General features: G+C 39.0%; 1 protein-coding gene across 1 annotated transcript; it reads left to right on the forward strand.

The window, feature by feature from the left end:
- The first annotated feature begins 9 nt into the window (after positions 1-9).
- LOC149003990 (ABC transporter C family member 3-like) lies at positions 10-20,192 on the forward strand. Its single transcript, XM_089167806.1, has 10 exons — positions 10-2,837; positions 3,165-3,251; positions 3,394-4,062; positions 4,144-4,308; positions 17,077-17,371; positions 17,467-17,681; positions 17,873-18,178; positions 18,471-18,534; positions 18,692-18,931; positions 19,016-20,192. The coding sequence occupies exons 1-10, from the start codon at positions 1,515-1,517 to the stop codon at positions 19,105-19,107; spliced, it is 3,456 nt and encodes a 1,151-aa protein (XP_089023932.1). The 5' UTR covers positions 10-1,514; the 3' UTR covers positions 19,108-20,192.
- Positions 20,193-20,420: the final 228 nt, after the last annotated feature.

The raw sequence follows: 20,420 nt of genomic DNA on the forward strand, positions 1-20,420 counted from the left end.
GTCTTTTCTGACCATGCATACAGAAATGCTGTTATTTATCTGAAACTTGCAATTTGATCGGGACAAGTCTCCAATGTAGGTCGATATATGGGGTGGGTCTTTCCAGGGACAGTGGCGTTTCCGATTTGCAGAAATATGGTTTCGTTCACAGGCATGGGAGTTTCTGAACTCTCTTCTTCTTTTGACCTGTTGTGGTCCTGGTGAACTGAACATGGTGATCTCACTCACAGGTAGCCGCCTTGACTTTCTGGATTCAATCACTCTCTCCAATTGAATCTTCTCCCCCGGCCGAGTGGTATTACTTTAACTTCTGCTGCCATGTCTCTCTTGTCGACATTCGTATCTTTCTTCGAATCCGATCATGTCAGAGAATCTTCGATACTTGCGAACCCAAAGAGCATTCCCAGTTATCGAATCCAATGGAATGAAGAAGAACGAGTGCGAGCCCGATCATGTCTTCTGATTCAGTACTCCACGGTATGCCAGTGTTCCTTCCGTTATCTTCCTCCTTAATGTTCTTCGATGACACTATGTTTTTCAAGCCCATCCTTGTTCATGGGATTTCCGCTTCATCGCATCTTGTGTTGTTACTAGCTTTGTCCTGTTATTGGATGCGGAAGAGGCTTATAACACCCAAACCAGAACCTTCAATACAGGGGTTGAGGCACACGCCTTTGTATTATCAATTTGCCTTATTCGCCGGTCTCAGTATTTTTATCTCCAGTCTTCTCTTTTGCACTTTAAGCTATTTCTTCTGGTGTAAAGATGATTGGTCTAGTGAAAATCTTGTGACCTAATTGGATTTTGTACTCAGAACATTTGCTTGGTTTGCAATCCCTTGTTACTTGTATTTCCAGTTTCGTCCAAATGATCTGAGGTTCCCAATCCTACTAAGAATTTGGGGGAGCTTCTTCTTCCTACTGTCTTGTTCCTGTCTGGTTATTGATGCTGTCTCATACTGGAAGCATGAATCAATACCAAAGGAGTCTTGGATTTCCGATATTCTCTCTGCTTTTGCTGGCTTTTTCTTCTGTTATGCCGGATTCCACAAGAAGGAAAGAGGAGATGCCTGTCTACGGGAGCCTCTTTTGAATGTTATTACCGATAAAACAGATGGCAAAATCAAGAGTAATAGCAGTACTTACTCCACTGCCAATTTCCTTAGTATTTTAACCTTCTTTTGGTTGGGGCCTTTGCTTGCGGTTGGAAAAAGGAAAACCATAGACCTTGAAGATGTTCCTCAGCTTGCCACCAGTGATTCAGTTAATGAAGTCTTCACAATTTTCAGAAATAAGCTTGAATCAAATAGTGGCAGTGGTGGTGATAGTGTTGGTCGTGGTCAAATAACCACACTGAAGCTGGTGAAGGCATTGATACTTTCGGCATGGGTAGAAATTTTATTGAGTGGAGTATTGGCCCTTGCATATACAGTTGCCTCTTATGTTGGACCATATCTCATTGACAGCTTCGTTCAATATCTCGATGGCAGTCACCAACACAAAAGCAAAGGTTACATGTTGGTTTCCATGTTTTTCCTATCAAAGCTTGTTGAGTGCTTCTCACAAAGGCACTGGTTTTTTAAGTTGCAACAAGTGGGGATTAAAGCTCATGCTGGTTTAGTTGCTATGATCTACAGGAAAGGTCTTGAACTTTCCAATGTATCAAGGCAGGGCCATACTAGTGGGGAGATCATTAATTTCATGAGTGCTGATGCAGGGAGGATTAATGACTTTGGATGGTACATGCATGACATATGGTTGGTTCCTATTCAAGTTGGATTGGGACTAGTTATCCTGTACAAGAGCGTCGGGCTTGCTTCGATTGCTGCCCTTGTTGCCACTGTGATTGTGATGCTTGCAAATCTTCCAGTAGCATCATTAATTGAGAAGTTCCAAGAGAAAGTGATGGGTTCAAAAGATGAAAGGATGAAGGCAACATCAGAGATCTTGAAGAATATGAGGATCTTGAAGCTTCAGGGCTGGGAGATGAAATTCTTGGCTAAGATAGTTGAGCTCCGGAGGATAGAGACAGGATGGTTAAAGAATTATGTTTATGCGAGAGCCATGATCAATTCCTTATATTGGGCTGCCCCCACATTTATATCTGTGTTCACTTTTGGATCGTGTATGCTGTTGGGAATCCCTCTAGATTCAGGGAAGATTTTGACTGCACTCGCAACTTTTAGGGTATTGCAAATGCCAATTTTTTGCCTCCCTGACTCAATCTCAGTGTTAGTTCAAACAAAGGTTTCCCTTGATAGAATTGCTTCGTTCCTTCGTCTTGATGACCTACAAGCTGATGTAGTACAAAAGCTTCCTGTGGGTAGTTCTGAGATTGCAATTGAGATAATCAATGGGAATTTCTCTTGGGACCCCCATTCCTCTGGACTTATATTGAAGGAGCTTAATTTTCAAGTGTACTATGGCTCTAGAGTGGCTATTTGTGGTCCTGTTGGCTCAGGCAAGTCAAGCTTGCTTTCATGCATATTAGGAGAGATGTATAAACAGTCTGGTACTATCCATTTACAAGGGACAAAGGCTTATGTTGCACAATCACCTTGGATACAGAGCGGAAAGATAATAGATAACATATTGTTTGGTAAAGAGATGGACTTTCAGAGATATGAGAAGGTTTTAGAAGCTTGTTCATTGAAGAGGGACCTAGAGATTTTACCCTTCGGGGATCAAACTGTTATAGGGGAGAGGGGCATCAATTTAAGTGGTGGGCAAAAGCAAAGAATCCAAATTGCACGTGCCTTGTATCAAGATGCTGAAATCTATTTATTTGATGATCCTTTTAGCGCTTTGGATGCTCATACAGGAAGTCATCTCTTTAAGGTAATTCTCATTTCACATTAAATCTTGATACTTCTAATTGGTTTTGTTTGGTTTTAGGAATTGAGTTTACAGTTTTTCAATATATTCATCACTTAGAAATTTTAAATTTTGTTCCACCCTTTCGATATAGGTATAGGAAAACAAAGTTTTTGCCATAAAAATACACAAAAGCATGTTATTCATTGAACCCCATGGTATCCAGCTCCATTCTTACTATTACTTATGGTCTTAGCTCTGATAAAATAGTGGCACTATATTATACCATTATGCCAACTTTGCTCGATGAGATATTTCTAATTTCTTTCTTTACTAAATTCTGATTTACAGGAATGTTTACTTGGGTATCTTTGTTCAAAAACTGTGATTTACGTGACCCATCAAGTAGAGTTTTTACCTTCTGCTGATCTCATCTTGGTGAGCATTTACCCTCTCTCTCTCTCTCTCTCTCTCTCTCTCTCTCTCTCTCTCTCTCTCTCTCTCTCTCTCTCTCTCTCTATAACTTCACCTCAATTTATTTGTTTTAAAAAATAGCTTTTAACCTTTTCATATTGGGTAGGTTATGAGAGATGGAAGGATTACTCAAGCTGGAAAGTATGAAGATATTCTTTGTGCTGGAACTGACTTTGTGGAACTTGTTGTTGCGCATAAGAAAGCTTTGACAGCCCTTGATTCTATGGATTGTGGGACTTCTTTGGAAAATTTAGTTACTTGTGAAGAGGATAATGCAGGGTACTCAAAGAAGGCCTTTCAAGAAGAAGAAGAAGAAGAAGAAGAAGAAGAGAAGCAGGAATTGATCAATGCTAAAGATGGAAAAGTAGGTCAATCAGAAGGGCAGCTTGTCCAAGAGGAAGAGAGAGAGAAAGGCAGGGTTGGTCTTTCGGTTTATTTCAAATACATAACACTAGCACACAGAGGAGCACTTGTTCCATTTATATTGTTGGCACAGAGTTTCTTTCAAATCCTCCAAATTGCAAGCAATTATTGGATGGCATGGGCAACTCCCGTTTCAAAGGATGTCAAACCACATGTTAGAGGCTCAACACTCATTCTTGTTTATGTTATGTTGGCCCTAGGAAGCACTCTTTGTGTACTCATAAGAAGCTTGCTAACTGTAACTGCTGGATACAAAACAGCCTCAGTGCTGTTCAAGAAAATGCATTTGTGCATTTTCCGTGCGCCAATGTCGTTTTTTGATTCCACTCCAAGTGGACGGATTCTCAACCGGGTAATTGTTTACGCATACCCTTTTTTATTGGATATCCATTTTCTAATTTTGAACTTGAATTCTATTCAACTTCACATGCAGGCTTCTAATGATCAAATTGAAGTTGATATGTCTATTCCTTTTCAAACTGCATCAGTTGCCTACGCCGTGATACAACTCCTAGGAACAATTGCAATAATGTCGCAGATTGCTTGGCAAGTTTGCATTGTTTTTATTCCTGTGATTGTGATTTGCATGTGGTACCAGGTATTACCATATCCTAGACCAAGTTATATGTCTTCCTGATGCTTACAAGGCCAAATTAATGATTGAACATGTCTTCCTGATGCTTACAAGGCCAAATTAACGATTCTGTTCAAGTGTATTATGTCCCCTAAATTTTCATGTGGAAGAAAAATATTTCGTTCGATACCATATTTTATTTGATGGCTGATAAAGACAAGGTAGGATACGATATTTTAGACTTGCATTAAAAAATAAAAAGATTCAAAACCTTATCTCCTAATCACACCATATAATGCACTTTCATTTCTTTGTAAACTATCATAGTGATGTACAGTATCTTATTTTACTTTTTCTTAACTTGTACCCTCATTAGTTAACTAGCTAATTATATGATGTTGCACATGATGTTGATTTGGGGCATTTTTACCTTGTCAGATAGACTATAGATGTGGTTGATAACATGGTAAGAGATCAGGTTGACGATTCATACAAATGGATGCAATTTGGTTAAGAGATGCCAAATTCAAATTACAAAATTTAGGTTCTGTCCTGGGAGAAGGAAACCTCCAATGACCAAGAATGCCTTTGGTTAGGTTTTTGGGAAATTCTTACACAGCGATGCTCCAATTGTTGTGGTGGGTGGCAATAATCCAACAAGTACACACACACACACACATATATATAAAATTTATTATTTATTTATGTTATTTATTTTTTATTTTTTTTTATGTATGGGGTTCCCTTTGTGAGACATAATTTATTTCTATTGGAGAAGAAGTGATCAACTTTTAAGTAGAAAACTAAACCTAGTTTTTGTGCTTCTTTTTTCTTTTTGAAAAAAGATAATTTGGTAGCTGTTTAAAATAATATTCCGCGGGTATGTGCGACATTTCTTCCCTTCAAAAATTTGCCACTTTGTAGGACCATACGTACTATGTTTTGCATTTATTATTCGTTTTCTCCATGCAGAGAATCAACCCTCAATTGGACTCCATATTTCTACTTATCATATCCCCTTCAACCAAAGCATGCATTTCCAATTCCTTGGGTTCCAATTTTTTGTCCTTTCTCTCCTCCTATCAAAAGCAATTCTTCATCTTGGATGCTTCAAGACAATGACGTTCTTTTTGGAAATTTTTAATCCCGTATCCACAAAATGAAACATTTCTGTATATTGTTTTTAGTTGACAAATCCATAAACTGAATGTTCCAAGCATATGCTACAATTCTCTACGTATCTTCATTACTTCCAGTTAAAAGCAAGAATATTTTTCCTGCTAGCAGTGGTAAGAAAGTTCTTTCCTATACTTCCTATAAGACCCCCTTGGACTTTGTATTTCACTCATTCCTTACCAGCATCTAGATTGTTGCCTCCTCACTAGCCCCAAAAGTTCAAAGAAGTAGTGGGAAAATATATTTGGTGGATCTGGATTGCTATGTGGAAGGGGATCATGTTGGCAATGGAGCAAAAGTCTCCAAAGTGTGAGGTGCTCTCCAAAGAGTGCCAGCCAAATATCAATGGCAACTCCACTCTGTAATGTATCCATCTGATTCCATCTATCTTACAAACCACATGCCTGTCAAATGGAATCTCCTTTCTCATTATGGTCAGGCTACCCTAGTATCCCTGCTGGAGAATTGTCTCCATGTCTGGACATCTTGCTATTGCAAAGAGATTAACGAACAACTGTCTGCTTTATTTTAGAATTTCTTTTCTTGGTTTTAAATTTCGTATGTGTTTCACGTTCTTTTCAACTGGCACCATTGTAACCAGTTTGATTTTGGGGCAGCCTATGGATGAGGGACAGCATTGTATGATGCTGCGGGGGTGAGTGGCACCATTAAAACCTGTTTATCTTTGTGAATTTCTTTGTTCTGATATTAAATTTCGTATTCGGTTTGTGGGTTCTTATCAACTGGTATTAGACTCGATCCACAAGAAGAGATGGAGACTGGATTGTCCATTTTTTTTCTGGAAAAGGGGATGTGCTGGAATGGCTTCCTAAAGTTATCCTTTTTTGTTGGGAACACCAGATTGAATACGAGGGTTGATTGGGTGTGTCTCTCCAATATTTGGAAGAGGATGTTTTGGATTGGGTTTACTAGAAAAATTGGCAGGAATTTAACTGGTCAAGCTTCAAAGAAGCTTTGAAACTTGACTTAGCTAATGAGCAACCACTGTAATGCCGAGAGAGACAGGAGATACCGGAATCAAGCAGGTTGAAGGCAGCTTTTGCACCATGGGTCATGCATTATCAGTCTTCGAATCCACTGGAGTGGAGAAGGTTGAAGTCGCAACAGATGCTTTGAAAAATTTGAGAGCAGTTCAGACTTGGGTGATGGTATGGTAAATCAAAACAAGGGCGATGATGCATTGGTTTAGTTCTTCATGGAGGAGGAAGAAGTGGCCATAGGAAACAGAGGGCAGGAGAAACAATGCTAGTCCGAAAAGTAGCTCGGCTGGGCTGTGAGGTCCCTAGCTAAATCACCCTAGAAGAAGGCGAAAGTGACAATGGCAGCACGTGTCAAGTTGCAATACTGGCATATGGTGACCCACGTTGAGATAAGGGGGTTATTATCCACTAAATTCCGGCGTCATGTGGCACATGACCGAAGAGGGAGAGGTGAATTAAGGTCGGTGACGAAAATATTGAGGCAGTGGTTAGGTTTTACAAAGAAGGGATCGCAGGAAAAGTGAGGGAGAAAAAAGACACGGTCGGATCATGCTTCAGTTGGACCATTTAACTTAGGTCGGTCGATGCACTGGGTTCAGAAAATTAAAACAATGAAGTGGGCTTCAAGAGACCCAACTAAAGCCCTCCTTTTGAAAATATTGCTTCCAGTTCATTTGGCAGGTAACTGGGCTTTGAGAAGAAATATTAAGCCCAACCCATTTGATGGGTTAGGATCTAAGCAAGCAGCAACCCAAGAACTATATGGGTCACTTGATATCCATTATACCCAAGGGCTTTGCTACTCCATCATCCCTTACCACCAACCTTTCGACCAAACCCATGCACTAGGATGTGCAGAAGCATGAGGCAGATATGGGTCTTGATCGGGGAAGGTGGCTTGCTGGTTCGACAGAACTGCTGATTCGAAGGTCTGCCTCCAGAAAAGTGGGAGTATTCTTCTTCCTTCTTCATTGCAATGTACGGATTTGCGGACCAGACTCACCAGGAGTTGACGGTGATGGCGGAACTGACCTGAAAGACAGTGGCAGTAAAGGGCTTCATCTCTTCAATGGAACCTCCTCACTCCTTGCGTGCTAGTTGTTGTACTAGAGCTGCTTGTAGGAGACCATGAAAATAGGGATCAATTTGAAGCTCTCATATATTATGTGATATTTTGAAATTTAGAAACGTAGTACAAATTCTGGTGGCATTGTTAATTTCTCTATTCCAGAAAGAAGTAGATGGTAATCTTTTGTTGTGATACTCAGGAGCGATTAGTCTCTTCCATGAGTTCTACCATGTGGTTCATCATACATGCAATGGCGCCTCATTGGCAAGATTCCTTAGGCTGTGCGTTGATCCTGCCTTTGTGGAGATTCCTGCTCAATTAATTGACAATTGGTGTAATGGAGGCATCCTATTGATGGGAACATCACACCATGACCGCCCACCATTTGTTACTACTAGAGGTGGAGGTGACAGAACCTTTCCATGTGGTTCGGCTACTAGAGAGGGTCATTTGGAACCTTAGGGCCATGGTCCTTTTATTTATATATATATATATATATATATATATATATATGCATATTAGTACTAGTATTATTGGGTTATTTTGTAGGGGTAGTTCAAGGTTTTCTTTCCACATTTTAAAGTTATATTGGGTATTTTTTGGGAAGTCTTTTCTTTTAAATGTGTAACTACCAAACAGGGATGACTCATGATGAATTAGAAAGAAAAAGAAAAGGACAACTGCTGCTGCTCTCCCTCTCCTGGCAGAAGCCAGCTTCTCCCCTCTCTCTTGCAGGTAAGCTTCTTCCTTCCTTTCACCCTTATTTCGCACCAAAAAAATTCCCCTCTTTCCTTTTCAAAGATCTACTATTTTCTTTCCTTAATGAAGCTTTATTTTCTTACCTGAGAATTTTTCTCTCCTTCCCCAAACCCCACGTCTTCACTTTCTTTTGCAGAAAATTTCTTGTCTTCTCACTTTCTTCCCCCCCCCCCCCCTTTCTCTCAGACTTATGGTAACTCTGTTGCAGAAATAATTTTTCTGTTTCTTTCTTCTACCTGTTGGCAAGTCCCTAGTCTCTCTCCTTTGCTTATCTTTGTTCTTCTGCTATTTCTTTTTTTCCTTTCTTCATTTGTCTATCCTAATTTGTTGACCCTCACGGCAGCACTTTTCTGCCAGTATCCTTTTCTAATACCTTCGTTGGTTCCCCTTAAATTTCTAACCTATCTTCTGCAGGGACAATTGTGCTAGTACACTGCGACTGCCTTGTGTTCATCTTTTCTGCACTTCGCTATTTCCTGCTGGTTATGCCCTACTATTAACCCCTATTTGGCAATTGGTTATATGTTGGTTGGTTTAGGTTAAGGAGTGTGAGTTTTCTTTGTCTTTCTAAATTGGATGTAACTTGCACCTATATTAAATAAAGTTGATCATATAATAATTTGCCTGAATTTTCTTTATTTCCTTGAGTGTAATGCCCTGACCCCCCTTGCCTAGTTTTGTGGATTAAATTGATAAAATCTAATTTGTCCTTCCCTAAGCCCTTAAGTTTTATTTTGTATGTTAGTTATATTTTTGTTTGCTGAAATTTTAATTCTGTAAAGTTCTCTAAGTGTGAGTTGAGAGCTAGTTGAGAGCTAGTTGAGAAGCTTGTGAAGAACAATCCAACAACTTCCAGGCCATTGAGCAGACCCTCCAGACCCTCTCTGACAGGTTTACCGTTGTGGAGACGACCCTCCCACATATCACTAGGTAGGCTACCCCCATTGAACACCTTCGCATTGACCCTGAATTAGAGGATCACCATTTTGTAGGTAGTGGTGTGTAGGAAACCTTGTCTTTAGGAATGGTTAAGGTAGAGGTCATGATTCTTCTAGGCAGTGTCACACCCCACCCAGCCGGATTCGATCACACCCGAATACTCGTGGGGGTGATACACTACAGGACTAAGGTTCACGGCCAAATCCATAACACCCTACAATATAACATAATCAAGAGGTAAGAAAGAATTTGAAGTATCAAGATTCAAAGTTATGATAATCAAGTTATCAAATATGTTTACAGTCATCCAAGAATTTAAGTTAAATCATTATCCAAAGTTATTTGAGTTTAATCATCAAAGTCAAAGGAAGGAAATTGTTCGCAACGGAAATCTAGGTTCTTTGACGGAAAATGATATCGTCTCTCTCTATGGGTTCAATAGCGATGACATCACATAGGGCTACGAGAGAAGCTATAATCTCCAAGGACACCACCGAACCTTCAATAGTACCTGGCCCCATAGGTGCAGTTCGGGCAAGGGCATGAAGCTCTATGCGAGTCCACCTCCTTGCAACCGTTCCTCAAAGCATTCTGCCTGCGGCGGATCCTCCATTGGAATGGAGTCCTCATACTCTGTGACAAGATCTAAAAACATATGTATATAAATGAGGAGTTCAATAGAACTCAGTTCACAATTTTTCACTATAAAACATATATGTATATAATAATGAGATGAATAATAAATGAATGTGCAATTATGCTTCTAACTCTAAACATGAGGTCTCTATGGTAGATACGCATTACGCTATACACCAGCCTCCTCTGGGTGGTCTCACCACTCTCCCTCAATAAGAGATGTCTATTAGGTTGTCTGTGGTTGTTGGGTCAAGTCACATCAATCTGTGGTTGGGGAATAAGTTACCACTTTCTCACATTACCATTTGGCTTGAGAACTGACTCGTGTTAGGGATAACTCTAGGCCTAATGTAAGGTCATATGGTCTCGTACTACATGTGGTCCGAATATCTTTCCTCCACGGGAGGCATCTATTAGTCCAATATCCTTCTCCACCTAGGAATGACATCTTCAACGGGAGGCATCTATTGGATTCCATTCCTTAACGCTATGGTCATCCACATATGCATAGGCAGATGCTCTCGTGGCTTCCCCACGGAAATTGCACATTGCGCTAAAAGTGACATGAGCCCAACACTATACATATGCAACCCTACCATCTCCCAAGTGGGTCATTCGGGTCACCTGCCAAAATATGTTGGTGCGGGTCCATTTTCCAAATTGGGTACAAGAATTCAGGTAAGAACATAACTGTATGTATATTAGTACTGGTATTATTAGGTTATTTTGTAAGGGCAATTCAGGGTTTTCTTTCAACAGTTTAAATTAAGATTTTATTTTATTTCCTTTTGTTATTGGGGTATTTTTGGGAAGTCTTTTCTTTTAAATATGTAATCACCAAACAGGGACGATTCATGATGAATAGGAAAGAAAAAGAAAAGGATGACTGCTGCTGCTGCTGCTGCTGCTCTCTCTCTCTCTCTCCCCCTGGTGGAAACCAGCTTCTCCCCTCTCTCTCACAGGTAAGCTTCTTCCCTCCTTTCACTCTTATTTTGCACCACAAAAATTCCCCCTCTCCTCTTCAAAGATCTACTGTTTTATTCTCCTCAAAGAAGCTTTATTTTCTTACTTGGGAGTTTTTATCTCCTTCCCCAAACCCCACGACTTCACTTTCTTGTACAGAAAATTTCTTCCCTTGTCTTCTCTCTTCCCCCCCCCCTCCCCCTCCCTTCTCTCAGACTTAAGGTAACTCTTTTGCAGAAATAATATTTTTCTGTTTCTTTCTTCTACCTGGCAACAGTCCCTAGTCTCTCTCCTTTGCTTCTCTTTGCTCTTCTTTTATTTTTCTTCTTCTTCATTCATCTATCTTAATCTGTTGACCCTCATGGCAGCACTTTTGTGCCAGTATCCTTCGTCAATTCCCCTGTATTTTCTAACCTATCTTCTGCAGGGGTAATTGTCCCCGTACCCTGTGACTGCCTTGCATTCATCTTTTCTGCACTTCGCTATTTTTAGCTGGTTATGCCCTGTTATTAACCCCTGTTTAATGATTGGTTATATGATGGTTGGTTTGGGTTTAGGAGTGTGAGTTTTCTTTGTCTTTCTACATTGGATGTAACTTGCACCTATAGCTGGATTTATATCCAATATATTCTAGATATCAAATAGTATCAGGATCCATATCCAATTACTTTCCTGATAAATACTGAAGTAAATGGGTATGGATTTAAATCTGGAGTCAATATTTTTTATCCATTTAAACATCAAGTCAAAGGTTATACTCTTGAATTTGAGCCAGGAGGCAGCCTAATGTGCTGACTCTAATCATAAGGAGATCTTTAGTGTCTTGGATTAAACAACACCCATCTTGGAATAATTGCTCTCTTCCCAGATTGTTCAAGCTTGCTACTGAACCATCCTCCAAAACTATTCTTTTTTTTACCAAAAGCAATCGCCTCTGTTTTTAAAGTGTCTATAAATCCAAAATTCTCATTTTTGCGAAGCTAGACCTTCGAAAGTTGTTATCTTTCAAGGAAATGGGACCTTATATGGTTTTCTATCCAGATTTCACATAGATTGTTGATATAACAATTTAAGGATGTATAGTTGGGAAATTCCGTATTGATAAGTGACGAAATAGGAATTGAAATGTTTGATTCTTCAGTATCTTATTCAGAACTTTACAATCAATATATACACAAATGCTATCTATGAAATAGGAAAGAATATCCTACCTAGAAGATTAGAATAAATAAGAAATCTACCTAGAATAGAAGATTACAATAAATGAGAAATCTACCTAGAATAGAAGATTACAATCAGTGAGAAATCTACCTAGAATAGAAGATTACAATCAATGAGAAATCTACCTAGAATAGAAGATTACAATCAATGAGTAATCTACCTAGAATAGAAGATTGCAATAATAAGAAAAATGCCTGTAATAGAATATTACAATCTGATCTACTTAGATTAAAGATACTAATAAAATATTATGATATGATTCTAAGATTTTCCACACTCCCCCTCAAGTTGGTGAATAGGCATTCTCCATTCCCAGCTTGGATATGCATTTTTGAAAGGCTGAGCTGCTCAATCCTTTAGTAAGTACATCAGCAAGTTGACTATGTGTAGACACATACGGCGTACAAATCAGTCCGCTATCCAGCTTCTCTTTGATGAAGTGTCTGTCAATCTCAATGTGCTTGGTTCGGTCATGTTGAACAGGGTTATGTGCTATACTGATTGCTGATTTGTTGTCACAGTAGAGTCTCATTGGTCCACCCCATTCAACCTTTAGATCTTCTAAGATAATCTTCAACCAAAGTAATTCACATATTCCTTGAGCCATTGCACGAAATTCGGCTTCTGCACTTGACCGAGCCACAACATTCTGCTTCTTGCTCCTCCATGTCACAAGATTGCCACCAAGAAATGTGCAATATCCTGTGGTCGACCTTCTATCTACTGCTGACCCTGCATAATCAACATCAGTGTATGCTTCTAGTATCATTCCTTTGTTCCTTCTAAATAAAAGGCCTCTCCCTGGCGTCCCTTTTAAATATTGTAGCACACGGTGAGCTGCATGCAAGTGAATTTCCTTTGGACTGTGCATGAATTGGCTGATTACACTAACTGCATATGCTATGTCTGGCCTTGTGTGAGACAAGTAGATTAGTCTTCCTACTAGTCTTTGATACATCTCTCGGTCCACAACAACATCTTCTTCTACATTCCCAAGTTTACTGTTGGGATCTATTGGAATGCTTGCTGGTTTACACGCGGCCATTCCTGTTTCTTTAAGGAGATCAGTGATATACTTTTGTTGAGAGATGAAAATGCCTTGTTGAGAGTGAGCAACTTCAATGCCAAGGAATTATTTTAATCTTCCTAAAGCCTTGATCTCAAATTCCTTAGCCAAGCATTGAGTCAAATTTTGTTTCTCTTTTTCTTCATTTCCTGTCACTATTATGTCATCAACATACTCAAGTAGTGCCGTGACTCCCCCAGATGATGAGTGCTTGATGAACAATGTATGGTCTCCTTTACTTTGCTTGTAACCCATACTAATCATGACTTTAGTAAATCTGCCAAACCATGCCCATGGTGACTGTTTGAGTCCATATAAGGCCTTTTTTGACTTGCATACAATATTAGCAGCTAAATCCTTCTCATAACCCGATGGAACCTCCATGTAAATTTCTTCCTTTAGTTCACCATGCAAGAATGCAATTTTAACATCAAACTGTTGCAAGTCCCAACCATAATTTGCCGCCAAGGATAGTAAGATTCTGACAGTATTCATTTTTGCAACTGGAGCAAATGTTTCAAGGTAGTCAATCCCGTAAGTCTGGGTGTAGCCCTTGGCTACCAACCTTGCTTTGTACTTTTCTAAAGATCCATCTGCTCGATACTTCAATGTATATACCCATTTGCACCCCACAGGTTTCTTCCCTTCTGGTAATCTTACAAGTTCCCATGTTCCATTGCTTTCTAATGCTTCCATCTCCACATTCATAGCTTGCTTCCACTCCTTATTGGATAAAGCCTCAGATAAGGTGTTAGGAATGGCAATGGTGTTTAAACTTACCAGAAAGGCTCTATGAGATGGGGAAAAATGTTTAAAGGACAAGAATTGGGCAAGAGGGTACATGGGTTTCGTTGTGCATTCTCTAGTGCCTTTCCTAATGGCAATAGGAAGGTCTAGTTCATTACTATCTGTGGGCACATCGAATTTGGTTTGTAGTGAAGGATTAGTCATTTGTATCTCATTTCCAGAATTTGGATTGGAGTCTTGAACTTGCACTGATTCTGGAACAAGATTCTTCTTCCTTGAGAACACATTTCCTTTGCCAAATCTCACATGCTCAATATCAGAAATAGGCTCATTCATTTCAAAGTTTGACATATGTTCATGTTGTTCACAGTTTGACACAGGTGAGTCTGACACAAGTTTAGGTTGTTCACAGTTTGACTTAGGTGACATAGTGAAGTATTTGGGAGTGAACTCTAAGTCAAGTAAGGAATTCCCATTCTTATCTTCCATTATTGAATGCTCCCCCTGAAGATGAGGTGTGGAAAAATAAGACTTATGTTCATGAAAGTGACATCAATGGAAACATAGAACCTTTTTGAAGGAGGGTGATAGCACTTATAGCCCTTTTGAGTGGAGGAATATCCTATAAATAAACATTTGAGTGCTCTAGGATCTAATTTACCCCGATGTGGTCCATGAATATGAACAAATGAGACACTCAAAAATTCGAGGAACAAGGTTATTTGTCGTTTTTAGGTTTGGGTAGAACTGGGAAAGGACATCCATTGGACTCTTGAATCCTAAGACTCTCGAAGGCAGCCGATTTTTGAGTGGAGGAATATCCTATAAATAAACATTTGAGTGCTCTAGGATCTAATTTACCTCGATGTGGTCCATGAATATGAACAAATGAGACACACCCAAAAATTCGAGGAACAAGGTTATTTGTTGTTTTTAGGTTTGGGTAGAACTAGGAAAGGACATCCATTGGACTCTTGAATCCTAAGACTCTCGAAGGCAGCCGATTTATAAGATGAGTTGCTGTGAGGACTGCTTCCCCCCAAAATGACTTAGGCACATTGTATTGGAATAGGGAGGCTCTAGTTACATCAAGAAGGTGGCCATTTTTCCGTTCAGCTACTCCGTTTTGTTGTGGGGTATCAACGCACGATGACTCATGTATAATTCCCTCCCTTTGAAAGAATGGAGTTAGAATTTGATTGAAATAGTCTCTGGCATTATCAGATCTAAATCTTTTTATACTAACTCCAAATTGGTTTTTAACCATGGAATGGAAGTTGGGAAGAACACAACTAACATCGGATTTGTTTTTGAGTAGAAAAATCCATGAGACACGAGTGCAATCATCAATGAATGACACGAACCACCTAGCCCCAAACACATTAGGAATTCTAGAAGGACCCCAAATATCACTATGAATGAGATAAAAGGGGATGGAACTTCTTTTCTTGCTTAAAGGAAGTGGTACACGCTTGTGTTTAGCAAGCTCACACACATCACAATGAAACTCATCGACATGTATGCCTTGAAACAAAGAAGGAAACAAAAGACTGATTACCCTAAAGGAAGGATGTCCAAGTCTGTGATGGTAAAGCCAGATTTTTTCTTTATTGGTTTGAGAAGGACTACCATTAGTAGCATGTGATTGGCTTGGTGCCTCAAGGTAGTAGAGTCCATCCCTTTCTCTAGCATGTCCAATCGTCCTCCCCGAATCCTTGTCCTGAAATATACAATGACTATGGTGAAAGACTACATTACAATGTAAATCTTGCGTGAGTTTCTTCACAGAAACGAGATTTATAGATAGTCTAGGAACATGTAGGACATTTTTCAAGGTGAGGGATGAGTTGAGCTCAATATTTCCAGTTCTAGCCACAGTAGTTAACGAGCCATCAGCAGTAGCTATCTTCCTACTACTTGGATAGGGAGAATATGTGGTGAAAAGATTTGGTGAGTGTGTCATGTGGTCAGTTGCACCTAAATCTATGATCTAGGGGCTTGGAAGAGAATTACTAGAGACATTTAAGCCAGTAGAAAGTGGAAACTCACCTGAATATGCCAAAGAACATGTACCTGGTTTTTTGTTAAGGTTGCTCAAAAGAGTTTTTACACGTTCTATGTCCTCCTGATTAAGGCTAGCAACCTCTTTATTAGTGACTTCAGGTTGCTGTGCAGATGTAACATGCACCTGACCATTATTTCCAGATTGCTCTCCTTTGTGCCGCCACTCTCGACTAGGAGGTTTACCATGAAGTTTCCAGCATCTTTCCCGTGTGTGACGAGCTTTCTTGCAGTAGGTACACCATAGATTGTCTCTGTTTTGCAATTCTCCATTCTGCAGATTTTTTATTTTCTGATCAAATGCAGTCCCGAAAGTAACTTCTCTTGGTTCTAACATACTCTTTGTAGGTGCTTAAAAATAGTATGTGAAACAGTAACCAAAGATGCAATAGAATGACAGATAAGGCGGAGAAATAAAAAATCTGTTTTTCAGGTAAGGAAAAATAAACAGAACAGAGCTGAATAAAGAATGGCGATAAAGACCAAAGGAAAAATAATCTCTGTGTGGCGAAAACACCAGAGATTAAAGGCAATGAAGGCCTGAAAGCTGGACAGCAATCCCAAGATTGGTTGGCTCTGATGCCATGATGAAATAGGAATTGAAATGTTTGATTCTTCAGTGTCTTATTCAGAACTTTACAAACAATATATACACAACTGCTATCTATGAAATAGGAAAGAATATCCTACCTAGAAGATTAGAATAAATAAGAAATCTACCTAGAATAGAAGATTACAATAAATGAGAAATCTACTTAGAATAGAAGATTACAATCAATGAGAAATCTACCTAGAATAGAAGATTACATTCAATGAGAAATCTACCTAGAATAGAAGATTACAATCAATGAGTATTCTACCTAGAATAGAAGATTGCAATAATAAGAAAAATACCTGTAATAGAATATTACAATCTGATCTACTTAGATTAAAGATACTAATAAAATATTATGATATGATTCTAAGATTTTCCACAATAAGATTATGTCGTGTATAGAAATTTACTTATCAACAATTTAAGGATGTATAGTTGGGAAATTCCGCATTGATAAGATTATGTCGTGTAATAAATTTACTTTTCTTATTAATCATATGTATGTTATACATTCATTTTATTGCATTTTTGTTCTTTAATAACTTGTAATATTTTTCAGCAATACTACATTCCTACGGCACGGGAACTTGCACGGCTTGTTGGAGTATGCAAAGCTCCGATTATACAACACTTTGCTGAGTCTATTTCAGGATCGTCAACAATCAGGAGCTTTGATCAGCAAGCAAGATTCATGGAGATGAATCTCAAGCTAATAGATTGTTGTTCTCGGCCCAAATTTTATAGTGCTGGTGCAATGGAGTGGTTAAGTTTCCGCTTGGATATATTATCATCCCTCACATTTGCCTTATTTTTGGTTTTCTTGATTGCAATGCCAGGCGGAGTAACTGATCCTGGTAACCAAGTTCAACTTAACATCTTTCAAAAGCATCATTTAGGCTCCCATGATGGGTTACATGCATGGTTATATTCTTTATTGTTTCTTATAAAGGTGTTGCGGGGTTAGCAGTGACGTATGCACTAAGTTTGAATATGCTACAAGCATCATTCGTAAGGAACCTCTGCAATCTTGAGAACAATATCATATCTGTTGAGAGAATTCTTCAATACACATGCATCCCTAGTGAACCTCCTCTTGTGATAGAGATGAATAGGCCTTCTCATGATTGGCCATCTCATGGAAAGGTTGATATTGTTAATTTGCAGGTATCCTTTAGCTATCCAATTCTCAATTCCTTCTTTCTTTTATTATCCTTCATTGAAATTCTCTTAGAAACAGGTTGAGGCTGCAAGTAGGATCTCTCTGTAATTTATTGATGACTAGTTAGCCAACCTTTTTATTAAAGCCTACCAGAAATAGTCTTGGTTTTGTGCTCAACAATTACTTATTGGTATAGGTACGTTATGCCCCACACCTTCCTCTTGTATTGCGGGGTCTCACTTGCACTTTTCTTGGAAGAATGAAGACTGGCATAGTTGGGCGAACGGGTAGTGGTAAATCAACTCTCATTCAAGCACTCTTTCGCATTGTAGAACTTGCAGCTGGTCACATAATGATAGATGGTGTTGACATCTCCAAGATTGGAGTCCATGACTTGAGGTCAAGATTAAGTATCATTCCACAAGACCCAACCATGTTTGAGGGCACTGTGAGAAACAATTTGGATCCGCTTGAAGAGCACACAGATGAACAGATTTGGGAGGTTGGTTGATTTCCTTTCAGTGAACACTCAAAAAAATTGCATTGGAAAAATACCATCTGCTGTCACTTGTATTGTGGTTGGGACTAGAATCTAACCGATTCCCAGCTTATACCAAAGAAACATCCGGATTTGGTTGATCCTTAATGTCAAACTTGTAGGCGTTAGCCTTTCTCTTCCTTTTTTTCTAGCCATTCAATTCATTAAGACCCACTTTAATGATCAGCTGCATTTGCTTTGTTCTGTTTAGTAATTGTGTTTTTTAGGTGGTGATACACAATATTTGTCATTTCAGGCTCTAGATAGGTGCCAGCTTGGAGATGAAGTAAGGAAAAGTGAAGGGAAGCTTGATTCTACAGGTTTTCTTCTTCCCCTACTTTTTCATTATTACTTATATTTGCATGTCCAACAGTACACAATCTTTCAGATTCTTTGATTTTCAGCCAATTTTATTCATGAATTCGGAATATAGTCTAATTCCTACTGTGCTTCCAAACCATGTGTCTGATGTTACAGTGACTGAGAATGGAGAGAACTGGAGCATGGGCCAGAGGCAGTTAGTGTGTTTAGGCCGGGCACTACTCAAGAGTAGCAAAGTGTTGGTTCTTGATGAAGCTACTGCTTCAGTGGATACTGCAACTGATAACCTCATCCAGCATACACTTAGGCGACACTTCTCAGAATCTACGGTTATCACGATTGCACATAGGATAACATCTGTTCTCGATAGTGATATGGTCCTACTTCTTGACAATGGTTAGTACTATCAAATGGGTGAATTTTCCCCCCCTGTCCAATCTTTTGAAGTGTTCCATTTAACATATATTTTGTTTTGAGCAGGCCTTATCATAGAATATGACTCTCCTGCCAGATTACTAGAGAATAAGTCATCATCATTCACGAAGCTTGTGGCTGAGTATACTCAGAGGTGAAATAATTCTGCTTGTGAAAGATTTTACTGATGTTTGACTGGAAAATTGTATTTATGCCGTGCATCAGCTGATGTGCATAATTTGATTATGGGGAATGGCATTTTGGACGCGATGGTTGAAAAGGTGAAGAGGTTGCATTAATTTGAGACATGGTATGTCATATTAACTCTCTAAAATCCATTGGGTATAAAGTAAATTCAATATAAGTAGAATAGATGTTTGCATTTTTCTGAGCTGGTAATTGCACAAGAAAGACAGAAAAGGGCAGTTTGAGGTTTTCAGTTGTTTAATCCAGATTTGGAGGGATTACCCCTTCAACCTCAAAAGACTTCCAAGGTTGAGCCAGGAAGTCATGGATTTTGTTAGGTGTTAGGAAGGAGACAGGATATTGCCGCTGGCACATAAAACAGACCAAAGAAGATCACCATCAAAATGTAGAAGCAAAGTTATTAAAGTCTCCATGACTATAAATTTTCTTATAAACTTCTTAATAAACTTTATTCTTGCATTTGTTCAATGCTAATATCACAGAGTGCAGGAGACTGTAGTTTACTCCAGACAGTCTTGCATGATAAAATCGCCCCTTGTGTGAAAACTTGACTTTATTTGGTTGTCCATAGATGGATAGAAAAGAAAATAGTATGTAGTTTGGGAAATAAAATAAACGAAAAGAACTGGAGATTTTCTGTTCTTATTCAATCCAAGATAAAAGAGAATGGGAGCTGAGGAATGTCATAAAGTGTACACTTTGTTCAACTTCAGGTGGAAAAAATGGAAATTGCTTGGGTGTTTTGTAATTAATGTGCAGCAATTGTAGTGAACAGTTAATGTGTCAAGGTGAAATCAAGGTGTGCCTAAGCTGGGTTTCGAAAAAGAAAAACAAGCAAAAAGAAAACAACGCACGCTGTCTGAAAATACCCTAATTTTCCATATATTGTCCTTTTCACACCAGCTTTCAGGTTATTCTGATTTCCCAAAAACAAAAAAATCGTTAATGTTGTTCTAGGTGTTGCCTTTCAGCGAATTTTGGACTATTTAGCGGTTATCAATTACACATACAATTTTCTATCTTCATCGCAATCCAATTCTATCAATGCAGCAGCAGGTTTGGGAAAATTTAAAGGATCTGGGAAGAAATGGGTTGAGGATTGGCTATTAATCATAAACCTTAATACTCATTTAAAATGGCAGGAGAAAAGAGGTGCTGCACCATCTAATAATGGGGATGTTGCTGCAAATCTCTGCTCATGTCAAAGGTACTTGCAAGAATGTGTTAGACCGGGTTGGTCGCCTCCGACGACCAAGTTAGTCGA

Source organism: Hakea prostrata, chromosome 9 (genome assembly GCF_041222555.1).
Source record: "Hakea prostrata isolate BN-2017 chromosome 9, UWA_Hpros_2, whole genome shotgun sequence".
NCBI lineage: Eukaryota > Viridiplantae > Streptophyta > Magnoliopsida > Proteales > Proteaceae > Hakea > Hakea prostrata.

Bases quoted from the DNA above. Each gene is read 5' to 3' on its own strand.
- LOC149003990 (XM_089167806.1), top strand. From the start codon at position 1,515: ATGTTGGTTTCCATGTTTTTCCTATCAAAGCTTGTTGAGTGCTTCTCA. The intron at 2,838-3,164 runs GTAATTCTCATT...TCTGATTTACAG, and splicing joins CAGGAAGTCATCTCTTTAAG to GAATGTTTACTTGGGTATCT. The intron at 4,063-4,143 runs GTAATTGTTTAC...CTTCACATGCAG, and splicing joins GTGGACGGATTCTCAACCGG to GCTTCTAATGATCAAATTGA.